A 23,533-nucleotide genomic window follows, 5' to 3' on the forward strand; every position below is an offset into this window, starting at 1 on the left:
CATATGAAGCTTGTGAATATTGAAACCATATGTAAATACTACTCCATATAGCTTTTCACATCTGATATATGTTCGTCAGATGTAAATTACTTAAGTAATATGTCATTTTGCTACTAGTGAAGTTACAATTTATGAACGCAAAATCCTAATCCACGTTAAATTTAATGAAAAATCATGCTTTTAACAATCTCTGCAATCATGTATTTGAAGCATCTTCGTATCAATAATTATGGAATAAACTAAAACTCCATAATGGTGGTTAAATAGTGTAACGGCATAATAGTATCATTTTATATAGTTTATGGAAATTTAAAACTCCGTTGAAGAGTGTAACTAAAACTCCGTTGAAGAGTGTCTTTGGAGAAAGGATCCTCTTATGTTGGAAAAGAATTTGAGGAAATAACGTGAGAATCTAAACCATTGAATTCAAAATATAGAATAATATTTAAATTTAAGAGAAATTGTGTAAAGTTGATCAATGGTTGAAAAGTGAAAATTGAGTGGAAAAAAATTGAGAGGATTCTCGTGTCTTTGACAAATAAAGTTGATTCTTCCCTATTAATTGATTTTTTTTTCATACACAAAGAGTTTGTGATAGAATTAACAAAAAACAAAATTTTATCATACTATCTTTAATTTTTTATTATTTTACAAATTCACTTTTTAATAAGTGTTTGCTGTATTGTTTTATTTCCAGGAAAAGCACCTTGTATGTTTTAAAGTAGTACTACTTTTTGTATTTGGATTTGTTGCGTAACAAAAGCACGTGGTTATACGCTGTAATTGATCTCGACGATTAATTTTATATTAGAAGGCTTAGATTATACATGCACTAAAATAGTTTTGATCGTTGATTGAAATCGAACAGCTAATGTTGTAAGTGTAACTGCGTTGACCCAGTTACAATAGGAAATTTGTTTCCCTACTTTATAGTGGTACACTAATGATGAAAGATGGAGTAACATAATATTTATATGATTAAACTATTCTCAAAATTACTTTAGTCCTTTAGTTTTTTTTCCATTTAAACCATTTATCTTGTGAAATATATATTGCTTTAGTCTTTTATCTTTTCTTATTTTTTATTAAAAAAATGCTGAAACTTTATTTATTTTTTAAATAACTTTTTATTATAATTCACCAAATTCAAATTTTGATGAACATTATTCATCATCTTCATCTTCTTCCTTAAGAAAAAAAACTCAACACACCTTCATTTAGATAGATCTATGTATTATATTAGCAAATTCATACACATTCCCCTTGACCAAATACTGACTTAAACGTTGAATGCTAATATTTTTGCATTGCAGCCACATTTTCTCTATACATAAAGCTCACCACCACCACAAGTTACACCTTCATCTCATCAGGGGAACTATCCATTCTGCCTGTTCATAGAAAAAAATTCGATAAACCTAATTTGAAAAACAATTGACCTATATTGACGAAAAAAATCGATTACTAAACGTGCATTTTTATATATATCATAAATGCGCCGGAGAAGACGTGTGATGAATTTTGCCCACACTATAAAGAAATGTCTTTTTTTCTTTCTTCTCATAAGTTTCAAAAAAGAAAACTTCTTTTAAGAATATTTGGGCTTGATTTTGCCCAATCAGCTTTTATTTTGATATTTTCTTTTCCGACCCCCATGTTTCTTTTATACTTCTTGAGTTTCCAATTTTTCCCTTGCAAAAAAATACGGTTTCTAGAAACCGAAATTTACTCTGAATTTTCACTAGAAAAAATTCGATTTCTGCGAATCGAATATTTCTGCAAGGGCAAAATTAGAATATTAGAGGGTATAAAAGAATCACGAGGGGTCGAAAGAGAAAACATCTTTTATTTTATCTAATATTTGGAAAATTTCTCATCCCACTACCCACTTTCTCACCCACCCCCTGAAAATTCCATTTTTGCCCTTGGTCAAAAAATTCGGAACGCGCTTTCCGAATTTTTTTAGTTCAAATTTGGAAAAAATTCGGAAAACACATTCCGAAATTGTTTTTAAAGGCAAAAAAAATTCGGAAAACGCGTTCCGAAAGGAATTTCCAGGGGGTGGGTGAGAAAGTGGGTAGGTGGGATGAGAAATTTTCTAATATTTGGCCTTATGTTTTTGGTCAATTTGGGCTTCATGTTTGCTACAGTATATTTGGGCCATGACACGCCAATTTATCAAAGGCACCCCACACGAATTCAGGGGTGTTCAAATTCAAACAAATCTAAAATAAAACACAAGCCGATCTAACAAAAGCAAAAATTGCACAAAACTTAATATTATTGGATGTCTTTGATTGTCCTTTTGTGAAAATTGTTCGGCACGAAAATTGGATTACGTTTTCAAAATTTAATAAACCAAATCAAATCAAAAGCTTAAATGAGATTACACATGTATATATGAAAACAAGGTCTTGAATTTTACCTCAAGCTTGGGAATCCAACAATTTAAAACTATTAGGGAGATTATTTTTTACACACAAATTTTTTAATACTTATTTATTTTTTTATTAGTGATTCCAGTTTACTAATACTTTTTAAGTTGAGTTTGAGGAATTTGTGCTTACGTTAGTAGTATTAAGTATTAACATTATTCAAAAAATTATAAAATGGATGTGTGAGACTGCTGATGTCGACAACTAAAATATAGGGGAGTTTCATTTCAAATACTCTATTAAAAACTTGCTCAAGTTAGAAATTATCTTAGATATTATTAATCAACTTTTCTTGAACAAAACATATTAAGCCCTTGAAATCAATAGATTATTGAAAAGGAGAATGTTATGAGTGCCTAAAGATTTTAGTTAAAAAAAATCAAAGGAAGTATTTTACATAAAAGAATTATCTAATTATACTTTTTGCAACATCCTATTTACATAATAAAATGAAAGACTTCGACGTCAACGTTGCAAATTTTGGAGTATGAATATTCCGATTACTTTTATTTTGTCATATTTATATGCACTTTCATGATGACGCTGTATGCTATTAACTTGGGTGCTGCAAGTTTGTTTATATACACCTTTTTCAGTTTTTAGCAATTTTGATTTTGTAATGATCTTTGTATCTTCAATTTGAATGAATGAATACAGTTTTTTAGTAAAAATAAATAAAAAAAATGAAACTTTAGAAAAGAAAAGTGTAAATATTATTATTTTCTATACTAATTTTTTTTTTGGCCGGAGGGAGTACTTAACACCATCTCATTTAAAATATTACTCTTTCCGGTCCTTAATATAGGAAGACATTCATTTTTTAGATATATTAAAAAATTGATGTATCTAGACTATATTATATACTAGATATATTCATTTTTAATATATCTAAAAGGTCAACTTCTTCTTAATTATACTTCCTCCGGTCCTAAATATAAAAAAAAATTATTGTTTAGATTCATTGAGAATATAATGCATCTGATTCATAATAGGGATCAAATACATTAGATTCTCAATGAATCTAATAAATAAATTTTCTCTTATATTTAAGACTGTAGGGAGTATTAAAGGAGTAGAAGGAGTAGTATGCATGCAATCTGAGAGAATAGATAAATAGAAAAATCACACACATAAAGGACAAAATTATTTCAAATTTCCAAGAAGATCTTATTGGGGGTACAAACATTGGGATCTGAATCTCATCTCATCTCAATGTCAGTGCAAATGCAAGAAGGCACTCCTTTTAATATCTTTAGGCTTTAGCATTGTACTGTAGTAAAGTAAAGTGCCTAATTTGCCCAAGTATTCCTTGGCTGGCTCGGCCACCACTTGCATATTTTTGGAGTATGCTTTGATTTTATTTTTCTCAAAATTTATCTCTCCATCTCCTACCGCATTTTCGTACTCAAATATTCCTTTCGGTCCTTTTTATAAGGAACACTTTGAAAAAAGCACACAAACCAATAAAGCACATTTAACATAGTTATTTTCATTTAATACTCTTATAAATTTAAATTTATTCCATATATACCCTTATTTAATTACTCTTTATTCAACTAACTTACTTATTTTTAAATTCTCTCATAATAAATAAGGGTATAAGTGAAATTGAACATTTAAAACACTTGAAAATTGGTCAAAGTTTCTTACATAAATGACCAAATTTTTTGCACTAAATGTTCCTTATAAAAAGGACCGGAGGGAGTAGAATATACTACTATTATAGTGCTTAAACAAAGACAAATAATAAATAAATCCAATAATGTATTAGCCATAATTAAAACTTAGAACAAGGTATAGAATTAAAAAGTTCATAGACATGTACTGTATTTCTTCAGAAAAGAACCTTCTCTTGTCAGCATCTACCTACCTTACATACCTACCATAGTTATTCTCGAATAAATTAATTCATGGGAGACGCACTGTTGATATTGTTATATAAATAAGAACATGGGTGATTTTACTCAAAAAGAAAAGAACATGGGCGATTAATTGACCTGGATCGTGAGTATAGCTCAAGTGGCAGGTACATTACATGTAATGATATGTATGGACCGATGTTCAAACTTGTCTACTCCCACTTATATTCATATTAAAAAGGTGAATTTCAAGCCACTAGATAACTTGACAAAAAAAAAGGACTCGGATCGACTATATGTTGGAGTTTCACGCATGCACAATAATCGTTCTCAGTCGTCGGTTTATGATCAAACGGTTCAAATTCATTACAATATTTGATCTCGACCCTTAAAATTTGATCGGACGACTAACAACACGTACTAATTGTGTTAAATCCAAATTCGTGATTAATCAATGAAAGAAGGTGAAATGAAGTTTTTCTCTTTTAGGAAAATAAATATAAATCATATAGCGATCGATGTATGTTTTTTTCCATGAATTATAAAAACAAAATTTCACCAAATCACATGTTTCAAAGTTTGGTCACTAGTACTATATGTGAACAGTAAAACAGCATGGGAACAAGTTGAATCCGTTGTTACAAGTGATATAAAATTGACTATATTGTTTACATTTGCTTTTGGCTTTATACTTTGAACTTTCAACAAAAAAATTATGCAGTAGTTGCTTTTTAATTAATTTAGGTAAAAGGGAGAGATTGATTGGTACATAAATACCATTACTGGTGAATCTCACCGGAGTTGCTTATATTATACGGTGAATCTCCGCATCGAAAAGTTAAAGACATCCTTAGCTTATACTCCATCCTCTTATATATAAGATCAAATTAAAAATTTACCGGTATTAAAAAAACGTAAATTTTTCAAGTCAACATATATATAATACATTGTATAGGGTTTTCATTTATAAAAAGTTGTCTCTTCTTTTTGGATTACTTTTCTCTCACTTAAGGTTTTGCACACACACACACTCATGTTTAGTGTGTCTCAATAACAATAACATACCAAGTGTTGAAAAAAAAAACTTGTAATTTTAAATTTGTTTAAAATATGTTTTATGAAAAAATTCCAACATTAATAAAATACTTCACTAATAGAAATATATATCATGGCTTGTAAATGTATCAATTGGAGACATATCTTTTAAATCAAATTTCTTTGCGGTGGCTTTTTATTCTTCTCTAAAAATGCTAAATACTTTACAACCAATTTTGGTTTTTTTAAGTGAAGTAATTTAGTGGTTAAAATTTTTACTTTTAAGATAAGTAAGTATAGTGTCTAAGGTTCAAATTTTGACTCCTACATATATAATGCAAAGTTTCTATCAACTGAGCTAAGATCCGTCTCATTTCTACTTTGGCTTATAATTATTTTTTTCATTGAGTTAATTAGCAATTCATCAAACCATAGGAGTTGTATTTACTATTAGGCCCTTAACACTAAACTATAGATTAGGCTTTAGTCCACAGGGTTTGGTGTTGGCAACACCAAGTGGAGTAATAGTGTTTTCCTATTTTCAAACTATAGGTTAAGAAAAACAAAAAATGGTCGGTGTGGCTGAGTTGGGAGCTTTTCTGTCATGGTAAGTGGGACCTAGTATAACGTGTCGTTATGTGTGATGTTCTTTTCCAAATGGTGAATTTTTAAGAGCAAAATATGTATATTAGGAAATTATTTCAAAGTATAATATTAATATATACATTATAAAAAAGTTTTCTCTAGGTTTTTGTTAAAGAATTGTTAGTAATATATCTAGCTAATATCCATATAAATTAATTACATAAATAAATGTAGAGTCTTCGTAAAAAAAATAAAAATAAATGTAGAGTAAAAATTAATTTATGGTTACCACTTACTAGTAAAAAAATAAAATAAATGTAGAGTAAAAAAAAAACTAAACTAATCACTTGTTTTCAAGTAAAATTTAGTTCTTGCCGGTGCATAAATATCCTACTCAATTTCTAACATTTGTGCCTTTTCGTACCGTTGTAAGATTGATTATTTTACAAAACGTAAAGCAAGCCTTTGTTGACTCTAGCAAGCATAAACATCATGCCATCAATATTGAAATGGACTAATACTATTAAGTTGGGGTAGAGTATTTACCATCTACTAACTACTACACAAATTACTAACACTCCTTCACGGTTCTTAGTAATTTAGTATAGAAGATATATTAGCATTTACCTATACTAAACAATTTGCTAAGAGCTTAATTGTTGTGCATCGTCGGTGTAAATTTTTTTTACACATACATCCAATGACGTGTTGCCACATCATTTAATGAATGTGACACATCATGTGTTTTTAATGACCATACATGATGTGTCTGTATATTATTGGACGCATGTGCAAAATATCTTTACACCGATATAAATTAAATTCATTTGCTAATACCATATTAGTAAATGTTATATTAATCAACGGGTCAGTGTGAAAGATGACAAAATCATCAATTCAAAGTGTATGTATAACAAAAAAAATAAATGGAGAGTCCATTTGATATACCTTAAGAAAAAGGATATTGATCGATTGTTATAAGAAAACAATATTGAAATATCCGGTTCACTTGACCGTCTAATTTAGTTCGGGATCAGTTTTGACATTAAGTGGTTTCAGTCCTCTTACGTTCACAGTTACGGGGAATCGAACCATGACCCTCTCTACCAAGTCTAACGTCAATCACAACTGAACCAACTATTAATTAATTAATTTATAATTCGAACTGAAATTCTCCCTAATGAAATAAAAAATACCTTAGTAAGTACAAGTCACAAGTAAGTTTGTACTACTGCAATAATAACTAGAAAGTAAACCCCATTCCTCAAGTGGCAATTCTAAACACGGAATCCAATAGACATTGGAGGCTAATTAATAACTCCTCTTGCAGCTACTATATCCTCCATAGTCCATATCCCCCCTACACATGTTATTAAGGTGAAAAATACAGGGTACATATAAATATCACAGTGCAGGAGCTAATATAATCAATCAATGTGAAATTAAAATTATCCCATTTTACTTTTATGCTTCAGCAGAATTTGATATGAAAATGACTATCACATTTAATTTATCTGAGCTAAAATAAAATACATATACCCAAACCGCGTTTAAACAGAGATTTTGCTGCCTATTTAAGGTTAAAGAGATTAATTTCTTCAGTTACACGCAGAGAGTACATGATTTAAAATAAAAATAAAAATAAAATACATTATATTTGAATTTCAATATTCCAGCCTACATATACATACATGTCACACAAATTAACCTCAACCAGCTAACATTCATTTCATGCAATATAATATACAATATTCTTCTTCCATGTAACATAATCTTATCACATCTTTTCAAACACATCATCATCACCATTATTTCTAAATAAATAAACTCCACCACCTTGAAAGCGATAATCTTCCTACCAAAACCTCCACCTTCTAATTTCCACTCTCAAACCACCATCACACTTAAACCATTTCTCACTTTCTTCACAAAAACCATCAAACCTTATTTTCTCCAAACTCAACCAACAACCTCAAAAACCATGTCGGTAAAAGAGTGTAACCACCACAAAGGAAAAAAACACAAACGTTTAAGAAAAATCTTCTGGGGAATCATAATCTTCCTCTTCATCGTCCTTGTCACAATTCTAATCATCTGGGCTATCTTAAAACCTTCAAAACCATCTTTCATTCTTCAAGATGTAACAGTTTACGCTTTCAACGCCACAGTTCCAAATTTCCTCACCTCAAATTTCCAAGTCACAGTTTCTTCTCGCAACCCAAACGACAAAATCGGCGTTTACTACGATCGTCTTGATACTTACGTAACTTACCGGAGCCAGCAAGTTACTTACAGAACCGCCATACCACCGTCGTATCAAGGACATAAAGAAGTTGACGTTTGGTCGCCGTTTGTTTACGGAACTAACGTTCCGGTGGCACCATATAACTTTGTTGGTTTAAGTCAAGATCAAACTAACGGTAACGTTCTTGTTGTCGTTAAACTTGACGGTAGAGTTAGATGGAAAGTTGGTGCTTTCATTTCTGGTCATTACCATATTTTTGTTCGTTGTCCTGCTTTTATTACGTTTGGTTCAAGGAGTAACGGAATTAGCGTCGGAGATAGCGGCGCTGTTAAGTATCAGTTAGTTCAACGGTGTACCGTTAATGTTTGAAAGGTTCAGTTAACGGCGTTGAGTATACTCTGTTTCATACTCCTTCCTCTGTTTTTCCTCTGTTCCTTGGTATATTACTCTGTTCTGTTTAGTTCTGTTTTTAATTACACGTATTATTATTATTTTCTTTCACGGCATTTGAATTGTACATTTAGTTGTTATTATTAATGTTATTATATAGTAGTAATTATTGCTATAGAATAAAAATTTACTTGGAGCTATATGGGAATATTGATGGAGGAGATAGAGATATAGAGAAAAATTATATTATGTATTGTAAGTTGTAATACTTTCATTTGAGGTGAATCAATACATTAATAAAATACTTTTTATTTTTATTTTTGTGTTAATTTGGATGGAAGATGTGTATCTGATGAAGCATCTATTGATAGTGTATTTTGCTTTCTTCTTTTCTTAAGAATATTCATGAATATTTGGTTTGAATCATCTTTCCTTTGGGTTTTTCTTTTTCTTGTTATGGTTACTTAAGCATGTGTATATCTTCTTTTCACTAGACCTCTACTTTTCGAGGAGGAAGCTCGGGTAATTTAAAGTTCGGTTACGAGATAAATAAAGTCTAACTAAAAATTATTTATATCAGAAATTGAATTCGAATTCTAGTGAACAATTAGTTCAAGAGAAATTTATTAATCACTCGAGTCTAATATCTTAATTATACATGCGTATATCCCTGGCCACCTCATCTTATTGATCAATAATGAAGAGTGTGTATAATTAATTAATTAATTTAATAAATTAAGCTCTATATTGTTGGACCACTTATTTCCTCATTTTGTAAACCAAACTAAACTAATTATACATTTATGTGTGTCACTCAATTGGACTGAATTGGTTCTTTCCTCATATATTTGTTTTTTTTTTTAACTAATTAACATGTATTTATGGTAATATTTGGAAATACTACTTACTTACTCAAGGGAATAATTTGTTTTCTCAAAAAAAGTTTTGGTAAAGGAAAGTAATTCACATACGCACTTAGAAGTTAAAGTCAATAATTGAAGGATTTATTTATGTTCATTCCACATGGTAGTGTGGTGCTGGCGTGGTGGTCCTTTTCATCACACTCACCTACCGTGCCTAAAGAAAGGGGTTTTGGCTTATGTCATGGCTACAATACAAATGGATACAGCTTATGCTCAATTATGAATATACCACCTATTTTTTCTTCTTATTTTATTTTACTCATTCATTCTTAAATTTAGTTTCTATAGTGTAAGTATAATACTCCCTTGAGTGATTATAGTATATAAGCATATAAAACCGATCACAATTAAGTGATTAGTCTCTGCAGTGACATATAAAGAATATTCGTTCACTAAATAAATAAATTATTGTATGATGAAATGAGAGCATGGAAAACCAAACAGAACACATGCATGAATGCTTATACTAGCATGAAGTAGTTTGAACTCAAAGAGATTTGGTATAGTATAGTGATCACCACCGTCAAGGTTGTGCATATTGAAAGGAACCTTCTTTGATTAGTCAACACTCAAAACCGCTATTACCATGTGCATGTGATGTGATGCTACATTGATAACGACTCACGATGTTTCTATTCCATACTCATCAAATACTATACTACTACTATAGCATGAATTTAATTAGCTTATACATACATTGAAACGACGTCACCCTTGTATTATTGTATTTTGCTTGCTTCTAAAGGAACACTATCATCGATCACATGCTCTCAATGTTTGTTAGTTACCATGTTAAATTGACAATAGCATGATCTCTCTAAGCTCACCTATTTTCTTTTTTCTCAATATTCTTAGTTTCTTACAAGATCATGAATTTCTCTTTTCGCATAGAAAAATTCGGAAAACGTTTTCCGAATTTTGTTAGTAAAAATTTTACGTGCTAGGGAGGTGAAAAAGCAACATGAGGAGTGGGTTGAGAATTTTTCCTCGTGGATGGCACCACTTGATTGAGATCAGTTTATATATGGGCCTAGTCATTGTAATAGTTTTGGGCTTTGCCCTACTTAAGAAAATGGACTCCGTTTCCAATTTTCTACAATTGTTGGATGGTTTCTCTCTCTCCCAACCAAATTTCTCTTCTCACTCAGAAAATTTCGGAAGAAGTTTTTTGAAAAAAAATTCAGTGTAAACATTAGTTGCATTTACCTTAAAAAAATGTCGGGAAACATTTTCGAAATTTTCTAAGTGAGAAGAGAAAAAAACTTTCCAATTGTTGACCATTTTCCCTTTGGCCCATTCCAATCCAAAATGAATCATCTATTGCTGATTTTAGTGAGCTCACAATTTTTTTTTATAAGAAAATAATTGCAGTGCTTCTACAATTTTATTTTATATTTAGATGTGGTTTAAGCGGATATAATATGTTATTGAAATTAAGTGATTAATTAATTTATTTTTATTAAGCACAAATCATACGTGAGTATTTGAATTCGAACTTAAGGATTATTTGGTATCTCTTTTTGCAAAGTATTTTCTGTGATCACTTTGATACTTTTTTAGGATGTTTTTCGATATATTATGCTTGTGCAGAAAATTTTGGAAAAACATTAATCACTACTCTTAATAAAATTAAAATTTATACTAAAGATAAAATTTTGGAAAAACATTAATCACATCTTGTGCTTAAGGGGCTGTCTTTTGCTTTAATATAATTTCTCTTTCTTAAAAAAAAAATACTTTTAAAATTATTAATATACTAGGAGTATATGACATTATTTAAATGAATTTTTTATAGATTGATTGATAAAAATATCAACATGTAAAAAGAGATCATGTTAATAATCAGACGAAACCACGTCAAGACAAGATCAAATGTTAAATACCTTGATAGTTTCCTCTCAAATCCCAAACATGCATTTTAAAATTGGAAAATAGTACCTTTATATAAAAATAAAATAAAAATGGTGCCCACCAAAAGGGAGATTCTTACAAACACTAACTATTGGCACCAAGTCAACACAATCCACCAAGACGCCAATATTGATAGTATTCTCCTCTTTACCTTTGACTTGAGTCTAAATTGAATTAAATTAGACAAATACATTAGTATATATATAATCCAAACCAACCAAACGTGTTGTTACCACAAAATCTACAACTTCTTTCCTTTCTATATATATAGCTACCACTCTTTCTATCCTATCTCACAATTCACATAGCATTTCTCTATTAAGACTTCATATAATTCATCACACAACTTACCTTCATCTCATATTTGTCTCTTATCTTAGAAAGTATACATGGCTGATAGGTACTCCCAGTTGAACGGTGCCTTCTATGGCCCCGCCATACCACCGACGACGGAGCAAAGCCGCTCTAGCTACCACCGTGATAGAAGCTGTTGTGGTTGTCTCTTTAGCATCTTATGGAAGATTGTTGTCGCACTCGCGATTCTCTTTGGTCTTATAATAGTTATCTTTTATCTCATTGTTCAACCCCGCGCCTTTAAGTTCTATGTCACGAAAGCTCAACTAACCCAATTTGATTACACCAACAACACACTACACTACAACATGGTGCTCAATTTCACAGCCCGCAACCCAAACAAAAAACTCGGTATATATTATGATGATGTGGAGGCTCGAGCATTTTATGAAGGGTCGAGGTTTGCTATTGTTGATGTGATCACATTCAAGAACTCGTTCCGCCAAGACAAGAAGAGAAGTGATCCTATGAGTGGCGTTTTCTCAGGACAACAATTGTTGATGCTCGACAATGATCAAGTATCAAAGTTCAACAAAGACCAAATTATTGGAATTTATGATATTCGTGTGAAGCTCTACTTCAGGATTAGATTCAAACTTGGAGACTCAATATCTAGCAATTACAAGCCCAAGGTTAAATGCGATCTCAATATTCCCTTGAATTCTAGTAATGCCCCGACTATCTTCAACCGAGTTGTGCCCAACAAGTGCCGCGTTGAATTCTAGGTTATCAACATGCAACTTCTTGTGATTGCATTTGAATTTATACATCTTTTAACCCATTAATTTAAATTTGGGGTACTATTTTACCCCCCCTTTTTTATGTATATGATCCGAATAATTGGGACAATATTTGTTTTTTTTTTTATTGATTCTTTGATTGTATGATATGATCTTCGTACCATCCATTGAATATACTCTGTTACTTGAGAATGGTCTAATGAATAGTGATATTAATATAATAATGGTTTAAATATGTGTTTTTCTCACCAACAGGATGTATGGTAGATTGGTAGTGATCGAGAGGCTATAGTGGATGTATCTTTTCTGAGGCTATAATGGGTGTAGGTTTTCTACCAGTTCAGTTTTTATGTGCTTTTTTGCCCGCTAATGTTTGGCCCTTGTTGGATTTGAACAGTTGTATTCCTACCTCTCTAGCCCTTTTCTTTTTTTCCTTTGCAGATCAACAACCGTTGAATTAGGAAAATAAGAGAAGGCTAGACACAAACATCAGGAGAAGATGCCCAGCCCAATGATACGTGGGCCGAAACTTTATTTTGTAAACCTAGAAAAATTCTCTTTCCACCCACCACACACACTCTTATTCCCCTTAAATTATATTTTTGCTTATGAGAATACAGTTTGAAACGTATTTTTTGAATATTTTACCGTTAAAAATAATATTTAAACTAAATAAGTTCGAAAAATACGTTATGAACTTTATTCACATGGGTAAGAATGTAATTTTGAGGAATAAAAGTGTTGAGAGAAGAAACTTTTTTGAAAACCTATCTATATGTGCAGGCACATTGGGCCGGGCTAGTCTTTTGACAGGTGAACATAGAGATTTATTTTTGTCAGCCTATCTGTTACTCGCGCGCCCTACGCTTTTTTTACTCTTTCGCTATTTAAGTAGCAGACGTTATAAAAATGATAAATTTTAATAAATGTCATCCGCAGTTTAAGTAACGGTCGTTATAAAGGTAGAGTGATTTTGGGGTATCCGATATCTAAAGTAGCAGATGAGAGTATTTTGGTAATTTCGTAGGACGCGAGAAATGGAATAAGGTGACAAAAGTATTCTGATAACAAGATGAAATGTCAAAGATCGTGTATTACGGAGTAAGTACAATTTTGATAACAAGCGGAAACTTTCAATTAAAAACAGTACCCTAAACTCAGTCCACAATCTGCATCAAACTTTGCACAAGTCAAAACTATCATATTGATATAACTTCCTTAAAACTCAACACGCTCACATACTTACAACCGTGTTATCCCCACAAAACCTTCAATCCGTTTTATTTCTATATATACACATTATTACTCTTTGTTCATTTATCTCACGTTCACTCTTTCAATTCAATTTAATTTGCATTTCATTTCACTACAACTAGTCACATTAAAATCTCAATTTTTGTGTTCATTTGCTCATAACATGGCTGATAACAAGCAACCACAATTAAACGGTGCATACTATGGCCCTGCGATTCCACCGCCAACAACACAACCCCGCTACAGCCATCACCAAATTACAGTAAATCTTATGTAACACTTATATTGGCTCTTTATCTTTATATTTGATAAATGAAGAACAATACTGCACTAGCAAATATAACCATATTAATATGAAGCACGAACACCGGACACGACACAGACACGTAACGTCGACACCGAAAATAATTTGAAAAAATGACACAATTCGATTTAATTATAAGTGTTAGTGTCCGACACTGATGCGTTTTTGACACCGGGACACACGTAATCCGAGAAGTGTCCGTGCTTTATACAACATACACATTTAGAAATTTGTTAAACTATTGTTATATACTCGAATCCAAGCTTTGATAAATGAAGAACAATACTGCAGTAGTAAATGTAACCAAATTAATATGAAGCTCGGACACCGGACACAACACGGACACTTAACGTCGACATCGATAATAATTTGAAAAAATGACACAATTCGATGTAATTATTAAGAAACAATAGGAAGAAGAAGAATAATGCAGTACAAAAAACAAAATGAACAATCAAACATAAAAGTTATAGAACATAAGCAGCAAAACCAAATGTAATCAAATCATAAATAGGGGGTTTCTCTCTCACCTACCAAAAAAGAGGGGAAAAAACTAATACGAAGCACGCACACCGGATACGACACGGACACTGACACGTCGACACAATTCGATTTAATTATAAGTGTCAATGTCCGACACCGATGTGTGTTTGACAACGGAACACGTGTAATCTGAGGAGTGTCAGTGTTTCATACAACACAAACATTTAAAAATTGTTAAACTATTGTTATAGAGGAGGGATTCGTTGTCTCCAGGATTAAGTCTTCATTGACTTACTCCGCTTAATAACTCGATATTGGTACTATATTTCTTTGATACAACTGTTGAATTCAAATATCTTATTGAGTAGATCAACTCCACAAATTTTTATAAAAATTCAAAAAATGTAGTTATGTATTTTGACTGTTGAAATTCAACGGTTTTTTTAAAAATTTGTCGTATGTTCAATTGAAGTTATCAGAAAAAGTATCAAACGATTTTGAATTTTTATAAAAATTTGTGGAGTTGATTAACTCAATGAGATCTTTGACTTCAACGGTTGGATTGAAGAAATATAATGCTGATATCGAGTTATTAAGTGGAGTAAGTCAATGTAAACTTACTCCTGAAGTCAACAAATCCCTTCTCATTGTTATATACTCGAATCCAAGATTTGATAAATGAAGAACAATATTACAGTACCAAATATAAACAAATCATAAATAGGGGAAAAACAAACAACACACAACAATTAATCAATCAATACTAATTAACAACAACAAAATACACTAGTAAGTAACGACCTCTAAAATTTCATGCATACATACACAGAAAACAACAAAGAGGGGAAAAGAAAAACACTTACAATTCGGGCGATTTGACAGTTACGACCCCTTATTCCTCTATCGTTGAGACTGTTCTCTTGACTTCTCTGAATATTCATGCACTTATGATTGTCATGTCTCTGAGCAGCACGAGCTATCATCCCGTCGTGACGGAGTCGAATCTTGTGAAAACACAGAAAAACGTAAACGAAAATAAAAATGGAAAAAGGAAAATGGAAAAGAAAAAGGGTGAATGTTACCAACCTTGCCATGTTATACTTCTTAAGGATTGCAAGACGCTCAAGGTTGAGATTTTGTCGGATTCTTACAAAGTCGAGGTCGTTCTCTTCATGTTGAAGTTCATAGGATATTAATTTTTTTCCTCTTCATTTTCTCCCACATTACGGAGTTTGGTATCAACATTTTTCAGAGCCGTTTGTTTTCTTGAAGAAGAAGAAGAAGAAGAAGAAGAAGAAGAAGAAGAAGAAGAAGGAGAGTCAAGAGTGAGTGAATAGATGACAATTAATAGAGTGTCTTTCTTTTTTTTCTACAAAGCCCTATTACGGCTGCTTTGAGTTTGTTGCCCTACCGATGTGTGTTTGACAATGAGACACGTGTAATCTGAGGAGTGTCAATGCTTCATACAACACACACATTTAGAAATTGTTAAACTATTGTTATATACTCGAATTCAAGATTTGATAAATGAAGAACAATACTGCAGTACCAAATATAACCAAATCATAAACAAGGGAAAAACTAACAACACACAACAATTAATCAATCCATACTAATTAACAAAAAACAAAATCACACTAGTAAGTAACGACCTCTAAAATTTCATGCACATACACATAAAACAACAAAGAGGGGAAAGGAAAGACACTTACAATTCGGGCGATTTGACTGTTACGGCCCCGTATTCCTCTATCGTTGAGACTGTTCTCTTGACTTCTCTGAATATTCATCCACTTATGATTGCCATGTCTCTGAGCAGCACGAGCTATCATCCCGTCGTGACGGAGTCAAATCTTTGTGAAAACACAGAAAAACGTAAACGAAAATAAAAATGGAAAATGGAAAAGAAAAAGGGTGAATGTTACCAACTTTCCCATGCTCATGCTTCTTGATGATTGCAAGACGCTCAAGGTTGAGATTCTGTCGGATTCTTACAAAGTCGAGGTCGTTCTCTTCATGTTGAAGTTCATAGGATATTATTTTTTTCCTCTTCATTTACTCCCACATTACGGAGTTTGGTATCAACATTTTTCGGAGCCGTTTGTTTTCTTGAACAAGAAGAAGAAGACGGAGAGTCAAGAGCGAGTGAATAGATGACAATTAATAAAGAGTGTCTTTCTTTTTCTCTACAAAGCCCTATTAGAGCTGCTTTGAGTTTGTTGCCCTATGTATTTCCTATTTGTCGACATTCCTCCGGCTGATCTTAGAAGGACAAAATTTTGTGTCATTAATTAAGACAATTAATTAATAGTAGACTATTAATTCAAATTTCGTACTCTATTTGTTTCCTAATCCTCTTTTTTGTTTTTTAATTAATTTTAGCGCCACTATTTCTTACACTTTTTTATTTTCTTTTATTTTTTTAACACAACTGCTATTTTTTACTTGGCATGTCATATTATAGTATTTTGTATATATATATTTAAAACATTTTTTTCGTGTCAAACAAAGACGATAAACGGTTTTGACATGATAATTATCGTTTAAATAATTTTTTTCAAACAATAGTTTCATGAGTAACTCTAGTATGATAATTATCGTTTTAATTTCATTGTTTGGATGAAATTTGAAAAATTTTCAAAATGATGAAAAATTATGAAATATTTTGTTCAAGTTAAATTTAGAATTTCAAAATGACACATAAAACCAAAGAATTTGAAATTCCTTCTTCTCTATAAACTTTTAAAAATTACTAAATGATTATAAAACCTAAAATCAGCCAAAAATCGATTATAAACCCTAAAATCGGCCAAAAACCAAAAAAAACCGGCCAAAAAACCAAAAATCGACCGAAAACCCAAAAAATCGGCCGAAAACCTAAAATCAGCCAAAATCCAAAAAATCGACTATAAACCCTAAAATCGGCCAAAAACCCAAAACAATCGGCCGAAAACCAAAAATCGACTGAAAACATAAATATCGGCCAAAAAATCAAAAAATATGCCGAAAAACCCAAAGTCGACCCTAAAGCCAAAAAACTCGGCTGAAAACCTAAAATCGGCCAAAATCCCAAAAATCGATTATAAACCCAAAAGATCGGCCAAAATCGCAAAATTTGACTTTAAACCCTAAAATCTACCGAAAAACTTAAAATCGTCCTAAAACCCTAAAATCGACTATAAACCCTAAAATCGGCTGAAAACCCAAAAAATCGGCCGAAGAATCTAAAATCGTCACTAAACCCAAAAAAATCGTCCAAAAACCTAAAATCGACCCAAAATCCCGAAATCGGCTATAAACTCCAAAATCAACCGAAAACTCAAAAATTGACTATAAACCCATTTTCGGCCGATATTAGGGTTTATAGTCGATTTTTGGGTTTTTCGGTCGATTTTAGGGTTTATAGTCAATTTTTGGGTTTTTGGTCGATTTTTGGTTTTTTCGGCTGATTTTTTGGGTTTAGGGTAGATTTTTGGTTTTTCGACTGATTTTTTGGGCTTTCGGCCGATTTTTGGGTTTTTGGTCGATTTTAGGTTTTTCAGCCGTTTTTGTGTTTACGGTCGATTTTAGGGTTTTTGGCCGATTTTTGGTTTTTCGGCCGATTTTTTCGTTTTTTTGACTGATTTTATGATTTTTGACCGATTTTATGGTTTATAGTCGATTTTAGGTTTTTCTGCCGATTTTATGGTTTTTGGCCGATTTTTTCGGTTTTTCGGCTTATTTAATGGTTGATAGTCGATTATAGGTTTTTTTGGCCGATTTTAGGTTTTTCGGCCAATTTTTTGGGTTTAGGGTCGTTTTTATTAAAATAAATAAACTTAAATGAAGGAAATTCAATTACATTACCCAAACAAAGAATTTTACAATGAATGGAATTTCAACACTTTATTCAAACACTGGAATTTGAAAATCAAGAGAATTCAATTGAATCAATTGAATTGCCTAGTATTTAAAATCCCTTGAATTTCTAGAATCTCTCATCCAAACACACTCTAAAGGATTTATTGGTGTGTTTCTTCGTATTCACAACAAAAAATATATTTTTAAAAGGGTCACAATTAAAAACTCCCTTATGACTATTATTTTTTACTTCAACTTGACACAACACAATTAAAATAACAAATGATACATGAAGGTTGGTTATTTCAATTAATTAGTTATTTCCCCCAAACTTAGTTATTTCAATTAAAATAACAAATGTAACATTGCACTCAGTTAATCGTAGTATTTACTAATTTCTGATTTTCCAATGTTACAAACAAACCAGCTTGCCATAATACCGAGCTTCAGTTGAATAGCAAGTTCCGTTTGACAAAAGAATTAGTATTGAGTTTTGTAATTACTCTATATTATATTGGACATGCTTTTGTCAATAAGAACTATGTATTCATTCATGTCTATATTGAATTGTTATGATGCTTTCTTTTGTCAATTTGCAGTAAGTTATGCAGATTGTTCGTTGAAGATTCTTTATTCTTCTAAATGCTTTTGAATTCTTTATAGTATCTATATTTCTGTTGGACAATGGATAGCCAAAACTGTTTTCGTGTGTAGCATGCAGATGCTTAGCAAGAGGGGTCTATAATCAATTCACCTTGGGGCTAGAAAGGTGCAGAGTTGGTTCAAGAAGAGAAGTTTCATTTGCAAAGAGTCTAAAGGTTGAACAAAATATACTCGAATCTATGATGTGGAATATTAAATCTTTCAATTGTTTGATTTTGGTTATTTAAGTTTTAATTGTTCAATTTTGACCGTTTTCGTAAAAAAAACAATTGTTCAATTTTGACATTTTAAGTTTCAATTACTCCATATTGATCTTTAAACTTACCTTGTTTTGTATTTACCGATTGGCCATTGATTTTTTTACTAAAAATTGTTTATAGGATAAATGATCATTTACATCCTGCAAAATAAGTGAATTTTCATTTACTCCTTGCATAGATTTTTTTTTTTTTTTTCTATTTAGCCCCTGCAAAAAATAGATTCTCTGATTTTTCCCTCTAGGTGTACAACAGGACATCTGACTGTGCAAATCTGATGACGTGGTTTGTACATGTGGAAATAAATAAATTTATATTTATTTTTGAAATTTCACGTCAGATAATAATAATTAAAAAAAAACACTTTATCTTTTTTATTAATTAAAAAATCATAAAATTCAAAATTTTGGTTTCTTAAAACGTGTGTTATTGTTTCCACCCTTGTCTTCATCTTCCTCATTTTTGTTCTTCCATTGGAGACTATTTGAAACTTCCATTCTTGTTCTTCAGACTCCTTTGTACTCCATTGTTGTTCTTCATACTCCATTCTTGTTCTTCATCTTCTATCTTCATCTTCCTCATTCTATTTGAAAAACATGAAGAAAATGACTGAAGACGTACCAATACAACGGTTCAAATCCAACAAGGGTAAAACATTAGCGGACAAAAGCACATAAACTGAGAGAAGGCTACACTATTCTTCTCAGCAACCTATTCATCTTTTTCTCTATTTACTATCACTATTCTTTTTTCGCATTGTAAATCAACAACCGTTGAATTAGGAAAATGAGAGAAAGCTGGACACAAACAATATGAGAGGATCCAAATCCATAAGAGTACACAAAATCTAATCCGTCACATAAACTTCTCATGAGACAAAACTTGTGACTTATTTTATTTTGAAAATTTCTCCTTCGACCCCCCACATTTCTTTTATACCCTCTAAAATCTCATTTTACCCTTATAAATTAAAAAAATTTCATTTTGCTCTTATAGCACTTGATAATCAGACGTAAAAACTACATATATATCTAGAGATATTCTCTACATTCATTCTCTTAGGCTCAGATTGAGCTCATTTTCTGTTTTTCATTCTTCTCATCACACAAGCTCAAGGTTGTTAAAGGAGTTTTCAGCTATCTTTACACAATAAATAAGGTTATTGAATCATGCCGTATAGTGAAAAGTCTCCGGATATAAACATGAGGAGTTTTCTCTATCAATACAATTGCTTAATGTGAATATCACTATTGAGTGTGGTTAACTTTCAAAGTTAATTAAACATCACGAATATATGTAAATTAAATAAAGATGTTAATTACTATACACTACAAACAAAAGATCAAATGTCAAGGTCCAGGATAACTATAGCAGCCATTGACGAAGAGGAGGCTTTCTCTAGATAAGATGTTATTATTTTGACAAATATTATTGTATTAAATAAGAATAATGCTAGCAACACACTCTTTAATAAACACACTCCAACACACTCTCTTTTATTGGTTGAAATTCACATGGGTCCCATAAAAAAATGTTGACCAATAAAAGAGAGTGTGTTAGAGTGTGTTTGTTATTGGAGTGTGTTGCTAGCACTCCTCATTAAATAATATCCGGTGCATTTCTTTTCTCTATATATGCAAATACCAATATTCATTTCTTCAAAATTTACAACAACAACATCTCTAACTCTCTTCCTTATTTACTTTGTAACATTCAAACTACATAATACAACAAGTAATATGCAACATATCATTTCAATGACGCATACTACCGGCCTACCATTCCATTGGTGCCACGACAACCCAACAGCTATTGCCACCACCGTGATAGAAGTTGTTGTAGCCATCTCTTCGGGATCTTCTGGAAGCTTCTAATTGCACTTATTGTTCTCTTCGGTCTCGTAATCCTTATCTTCTATCTTATTGTTCAGCCTCGCGTCTTTAAGTTTTATGTGACGGAAGCTAAGCTAACCCAATTTGACTATATCAACAACACACTACATTACAACATGGTGCTCAACTTTACGGTCCATAACTCAAACAAAAAACACGGCATCTATTACGATAAAGTGGAGACTCGAGCATTTTATCAAGGGTCAAGGTTTGCAAATGTCGATGTGATCACACACATGAACTCATTCTGCCAATATAAGAGGAGTAGTGATCCCATGAGTGGCGTTTTCTCAGGACAACGACTAATGTGTTGTAACTGAATTAGGTTTGTTGTAACTAACTCAAAGTGTTATTCGTCAATTCAAAAGAGTCTACAAGCTTGCCTTATATAGCTTGTCGCACAAGCAACACTAATGGGCTTGACATGCTACGCCCAAACACAAGCAAAGCCCAATACACTAAACAACTACTCTGTTTTGTCTGCTGTGAGATACAGACAACTGCTGTAACATCTGTTACAGCACTTTGTCCACTAAACAACTATCAACATACCCTCCCTTAAACTGATTTCTACAAACACAAGTTCAACATACCCTCCCTTAAACTGATTTCTACAAACACAAGCACTAAAAATGAGTTTAAACATACAAAAACACTAAACATCAGGTTAAACACACAAAATCAACCATTCCCATTTTGCTTATAAGGTCACAGAATGTATCAAGCTTCAAGGGTTTTGTCATAATGTCAGCTAGCCGGTCTTGAGTTTAGCAGTGAACCAGCTCAATGATGCCATCCTTTGCAAGATCTCTATCCTTAGATGCTTCAGCACATTACCAAGCCAAACACACTTACATGAGCAGGAGGCTGCTGCAACAAACTCTGCTTCAGTAGTAGATTGAGTCACTATAAACTGTTTTCTTGAAGACCAAGAAATAGCACCACTTCCAAGCATGAACAAGGATCCAGATGTACTCTTCCTATCATCTAGATCAGCAGCATAGTCTGAGTCTGTCCAGGCACTCATTTGCAGTTCATCACTAGTTTTCTTGTACAGCACTCCATAACCAACTGTCCCTTTAACATATCTTAAGATTCTTTTCAATGCAGCTTCATGAATCTTTATTGGTCTATCCATAAATCTAGCTACAAGACACACTGAGAAGGCCAAATCAGGTCTTGTTGCTAGCAAATACATTAGGCTACCAACTATCTGCTTGTATCTTTTCTCTTCACTTGCTTTTCCTGTTTCATTTTTCACCAACTTGCAACTAGGCACCATTGGACTACTTACTGCATTACAGTTTTCCATGACAAACTTGCTTAGTATCTCAAAAGCATATTTCCAAACTTGATGCTTGCAAGCCTCATCATAAGTGCATGGATCTTCACTACTGCTATAGACAGCCAAATTCTGCAATTCTTGTTCATTGTCAACTTCTGCACCCATTACAAAGTCTTTGAAGTGACTTGGAAGCCTCCTTATTCTAGGCTCCAGTTGATTACCATTTTCATCTGAACTGTCATCTTCGCCGGAGAAGGAGGAAGAAAACGGCTGTTGCGGCGGTGGAAAAACGGTTACAACTCCAAAACTGCGGTTCTTGGAGCTAGGCCCTATTGAAAGGCTCTAGATACCACTTGTTGTAACTGAATTAGGTTTGTTGTAACTAAATCAAAGTGTTATCCGTCAATTCAAAAGAGTCTACAAGCTTGCCTTATATAGCTTGTCACACAAGCAACACTAATGGGCTTGACATGCTAGGCCCAAACACAAGCAAAACCCAATACACTAAACAACTACTCTGTTTTGTTTGCTGTGAGATACAGACAACTGCTGTAACATCTGTTACAACACTTTGTCCACTAAACAACTATCAACATACCCTCCCTTAAACTGATTTCTACAAACACAAGTTCAACATAATGAAGCTCAACAATGATCAAATATTTGAATTCAACAAAGACAAGAGTCTTGGGGTTTATGATATCGATAAAAGTCACGGAATTTATGATATCCATGTGAAACTTTACTTTAAAATTAGGTTTAGACACGGAGATACAATTTCTCGCAAGTATAAACTCAAGGTGAAATGTGACCTCAATGTTCCATTGAGCTCTAGTAATAATGAAACATTTACATTTAGTAATTGGGTTTTACCCAACAAGTGCAAAGTTGTGTTCTAGGTTCTATTTACGCCTCAAATTAGGATTAACCAAATGTTCATCTCAGTCAATACTATCTTGTTAAAAAATGTTTATTACTGTATTTTATAATTTAAAATTACCAAGATGCCACAACTCAGACGTCTTAAATATCAAGGATAACTAACATTTCATCAATCCTTATTTTTTATTGTCTTTTA

General features: G+C 32.2%; 3 protein-coding genes across 3 annotated transcripts; all 3 read left to right on the forward strand.

The window, feature by feature from the left end:
• The first annotated feature begins 7,601 nt into the window (after positions 1–7,601).
• LOC123890323 (NDR1/HIN1-like protein 1) lies at positions 7,602–8,866 on the forward strand. The gene has a single exon (XM_045939910.1). The coding sequence runs from the start codon at positions 7,896–7,898 to the stop codon at positions 8,526–8,528; it is 633 nt and encodes a 210-aa protein (XP_045795866.1). The 5' UTR covers positions 7,602–7,895; the 3' UTR covers positions 8,529–8,866.
• A 2,754-nt stretch (positions 8,867–11,620) lies between these two features.
• LOC123890324 (NDR1/HIN1-like protein 10) lies at positions 11,621–12,669 on the forward strand. Its single transcript, XM_045939911.1, has one exon. The coding sequence runs from the start codon at positions 11,773–11,775 to the stop codon at positions 12,460–12,462; it is 690 nt and encodes a 229-aa protein (XP_045795867.1). The 5' UTR covers positions 11,621–11,772; the 3' UTR covers positions 12,463–12,669.
• A 1,186-nt stretch (positions 12,670–13,855) lies between these two features.
• Positions 13,856–23,354, forward strand: LOC123889192 (NDR1/HIN1-like protein 10). The gene is made up of 4 exons (XM_045938414.1): positions 13,856–13,979; positions 21,081–21,482; positions 22,317–22,417; positions 23,100–23,354. Exons 1-4 carry the CDS (start codon positions 13,895–13,897, stop codon positions 23,352–23,354), a joined length of 843 nt encoding a protein of 280 aa, XP_045794370.1. The 5' UTR covers positions 13,856–13,894.
• The last annotated feature ends 179 nt before the right edge of the window (positions 23,355–23,533 follow it).

This window comes from Trifolium pratense, linkage group LG6, assembly GCF_020283565.1.
Source record: "Trifolium pratense cultivar HEN17-A07 linkage group LG6, ARS_RC_1.1, whole genome shotgun sequence".
Lineage (NCBI taxonomy): Eukaryota > Viridiplantae > Streptophyta > Magnoliopsida > Fabales > Fabaceae > Trifolium > Trifolium pratense.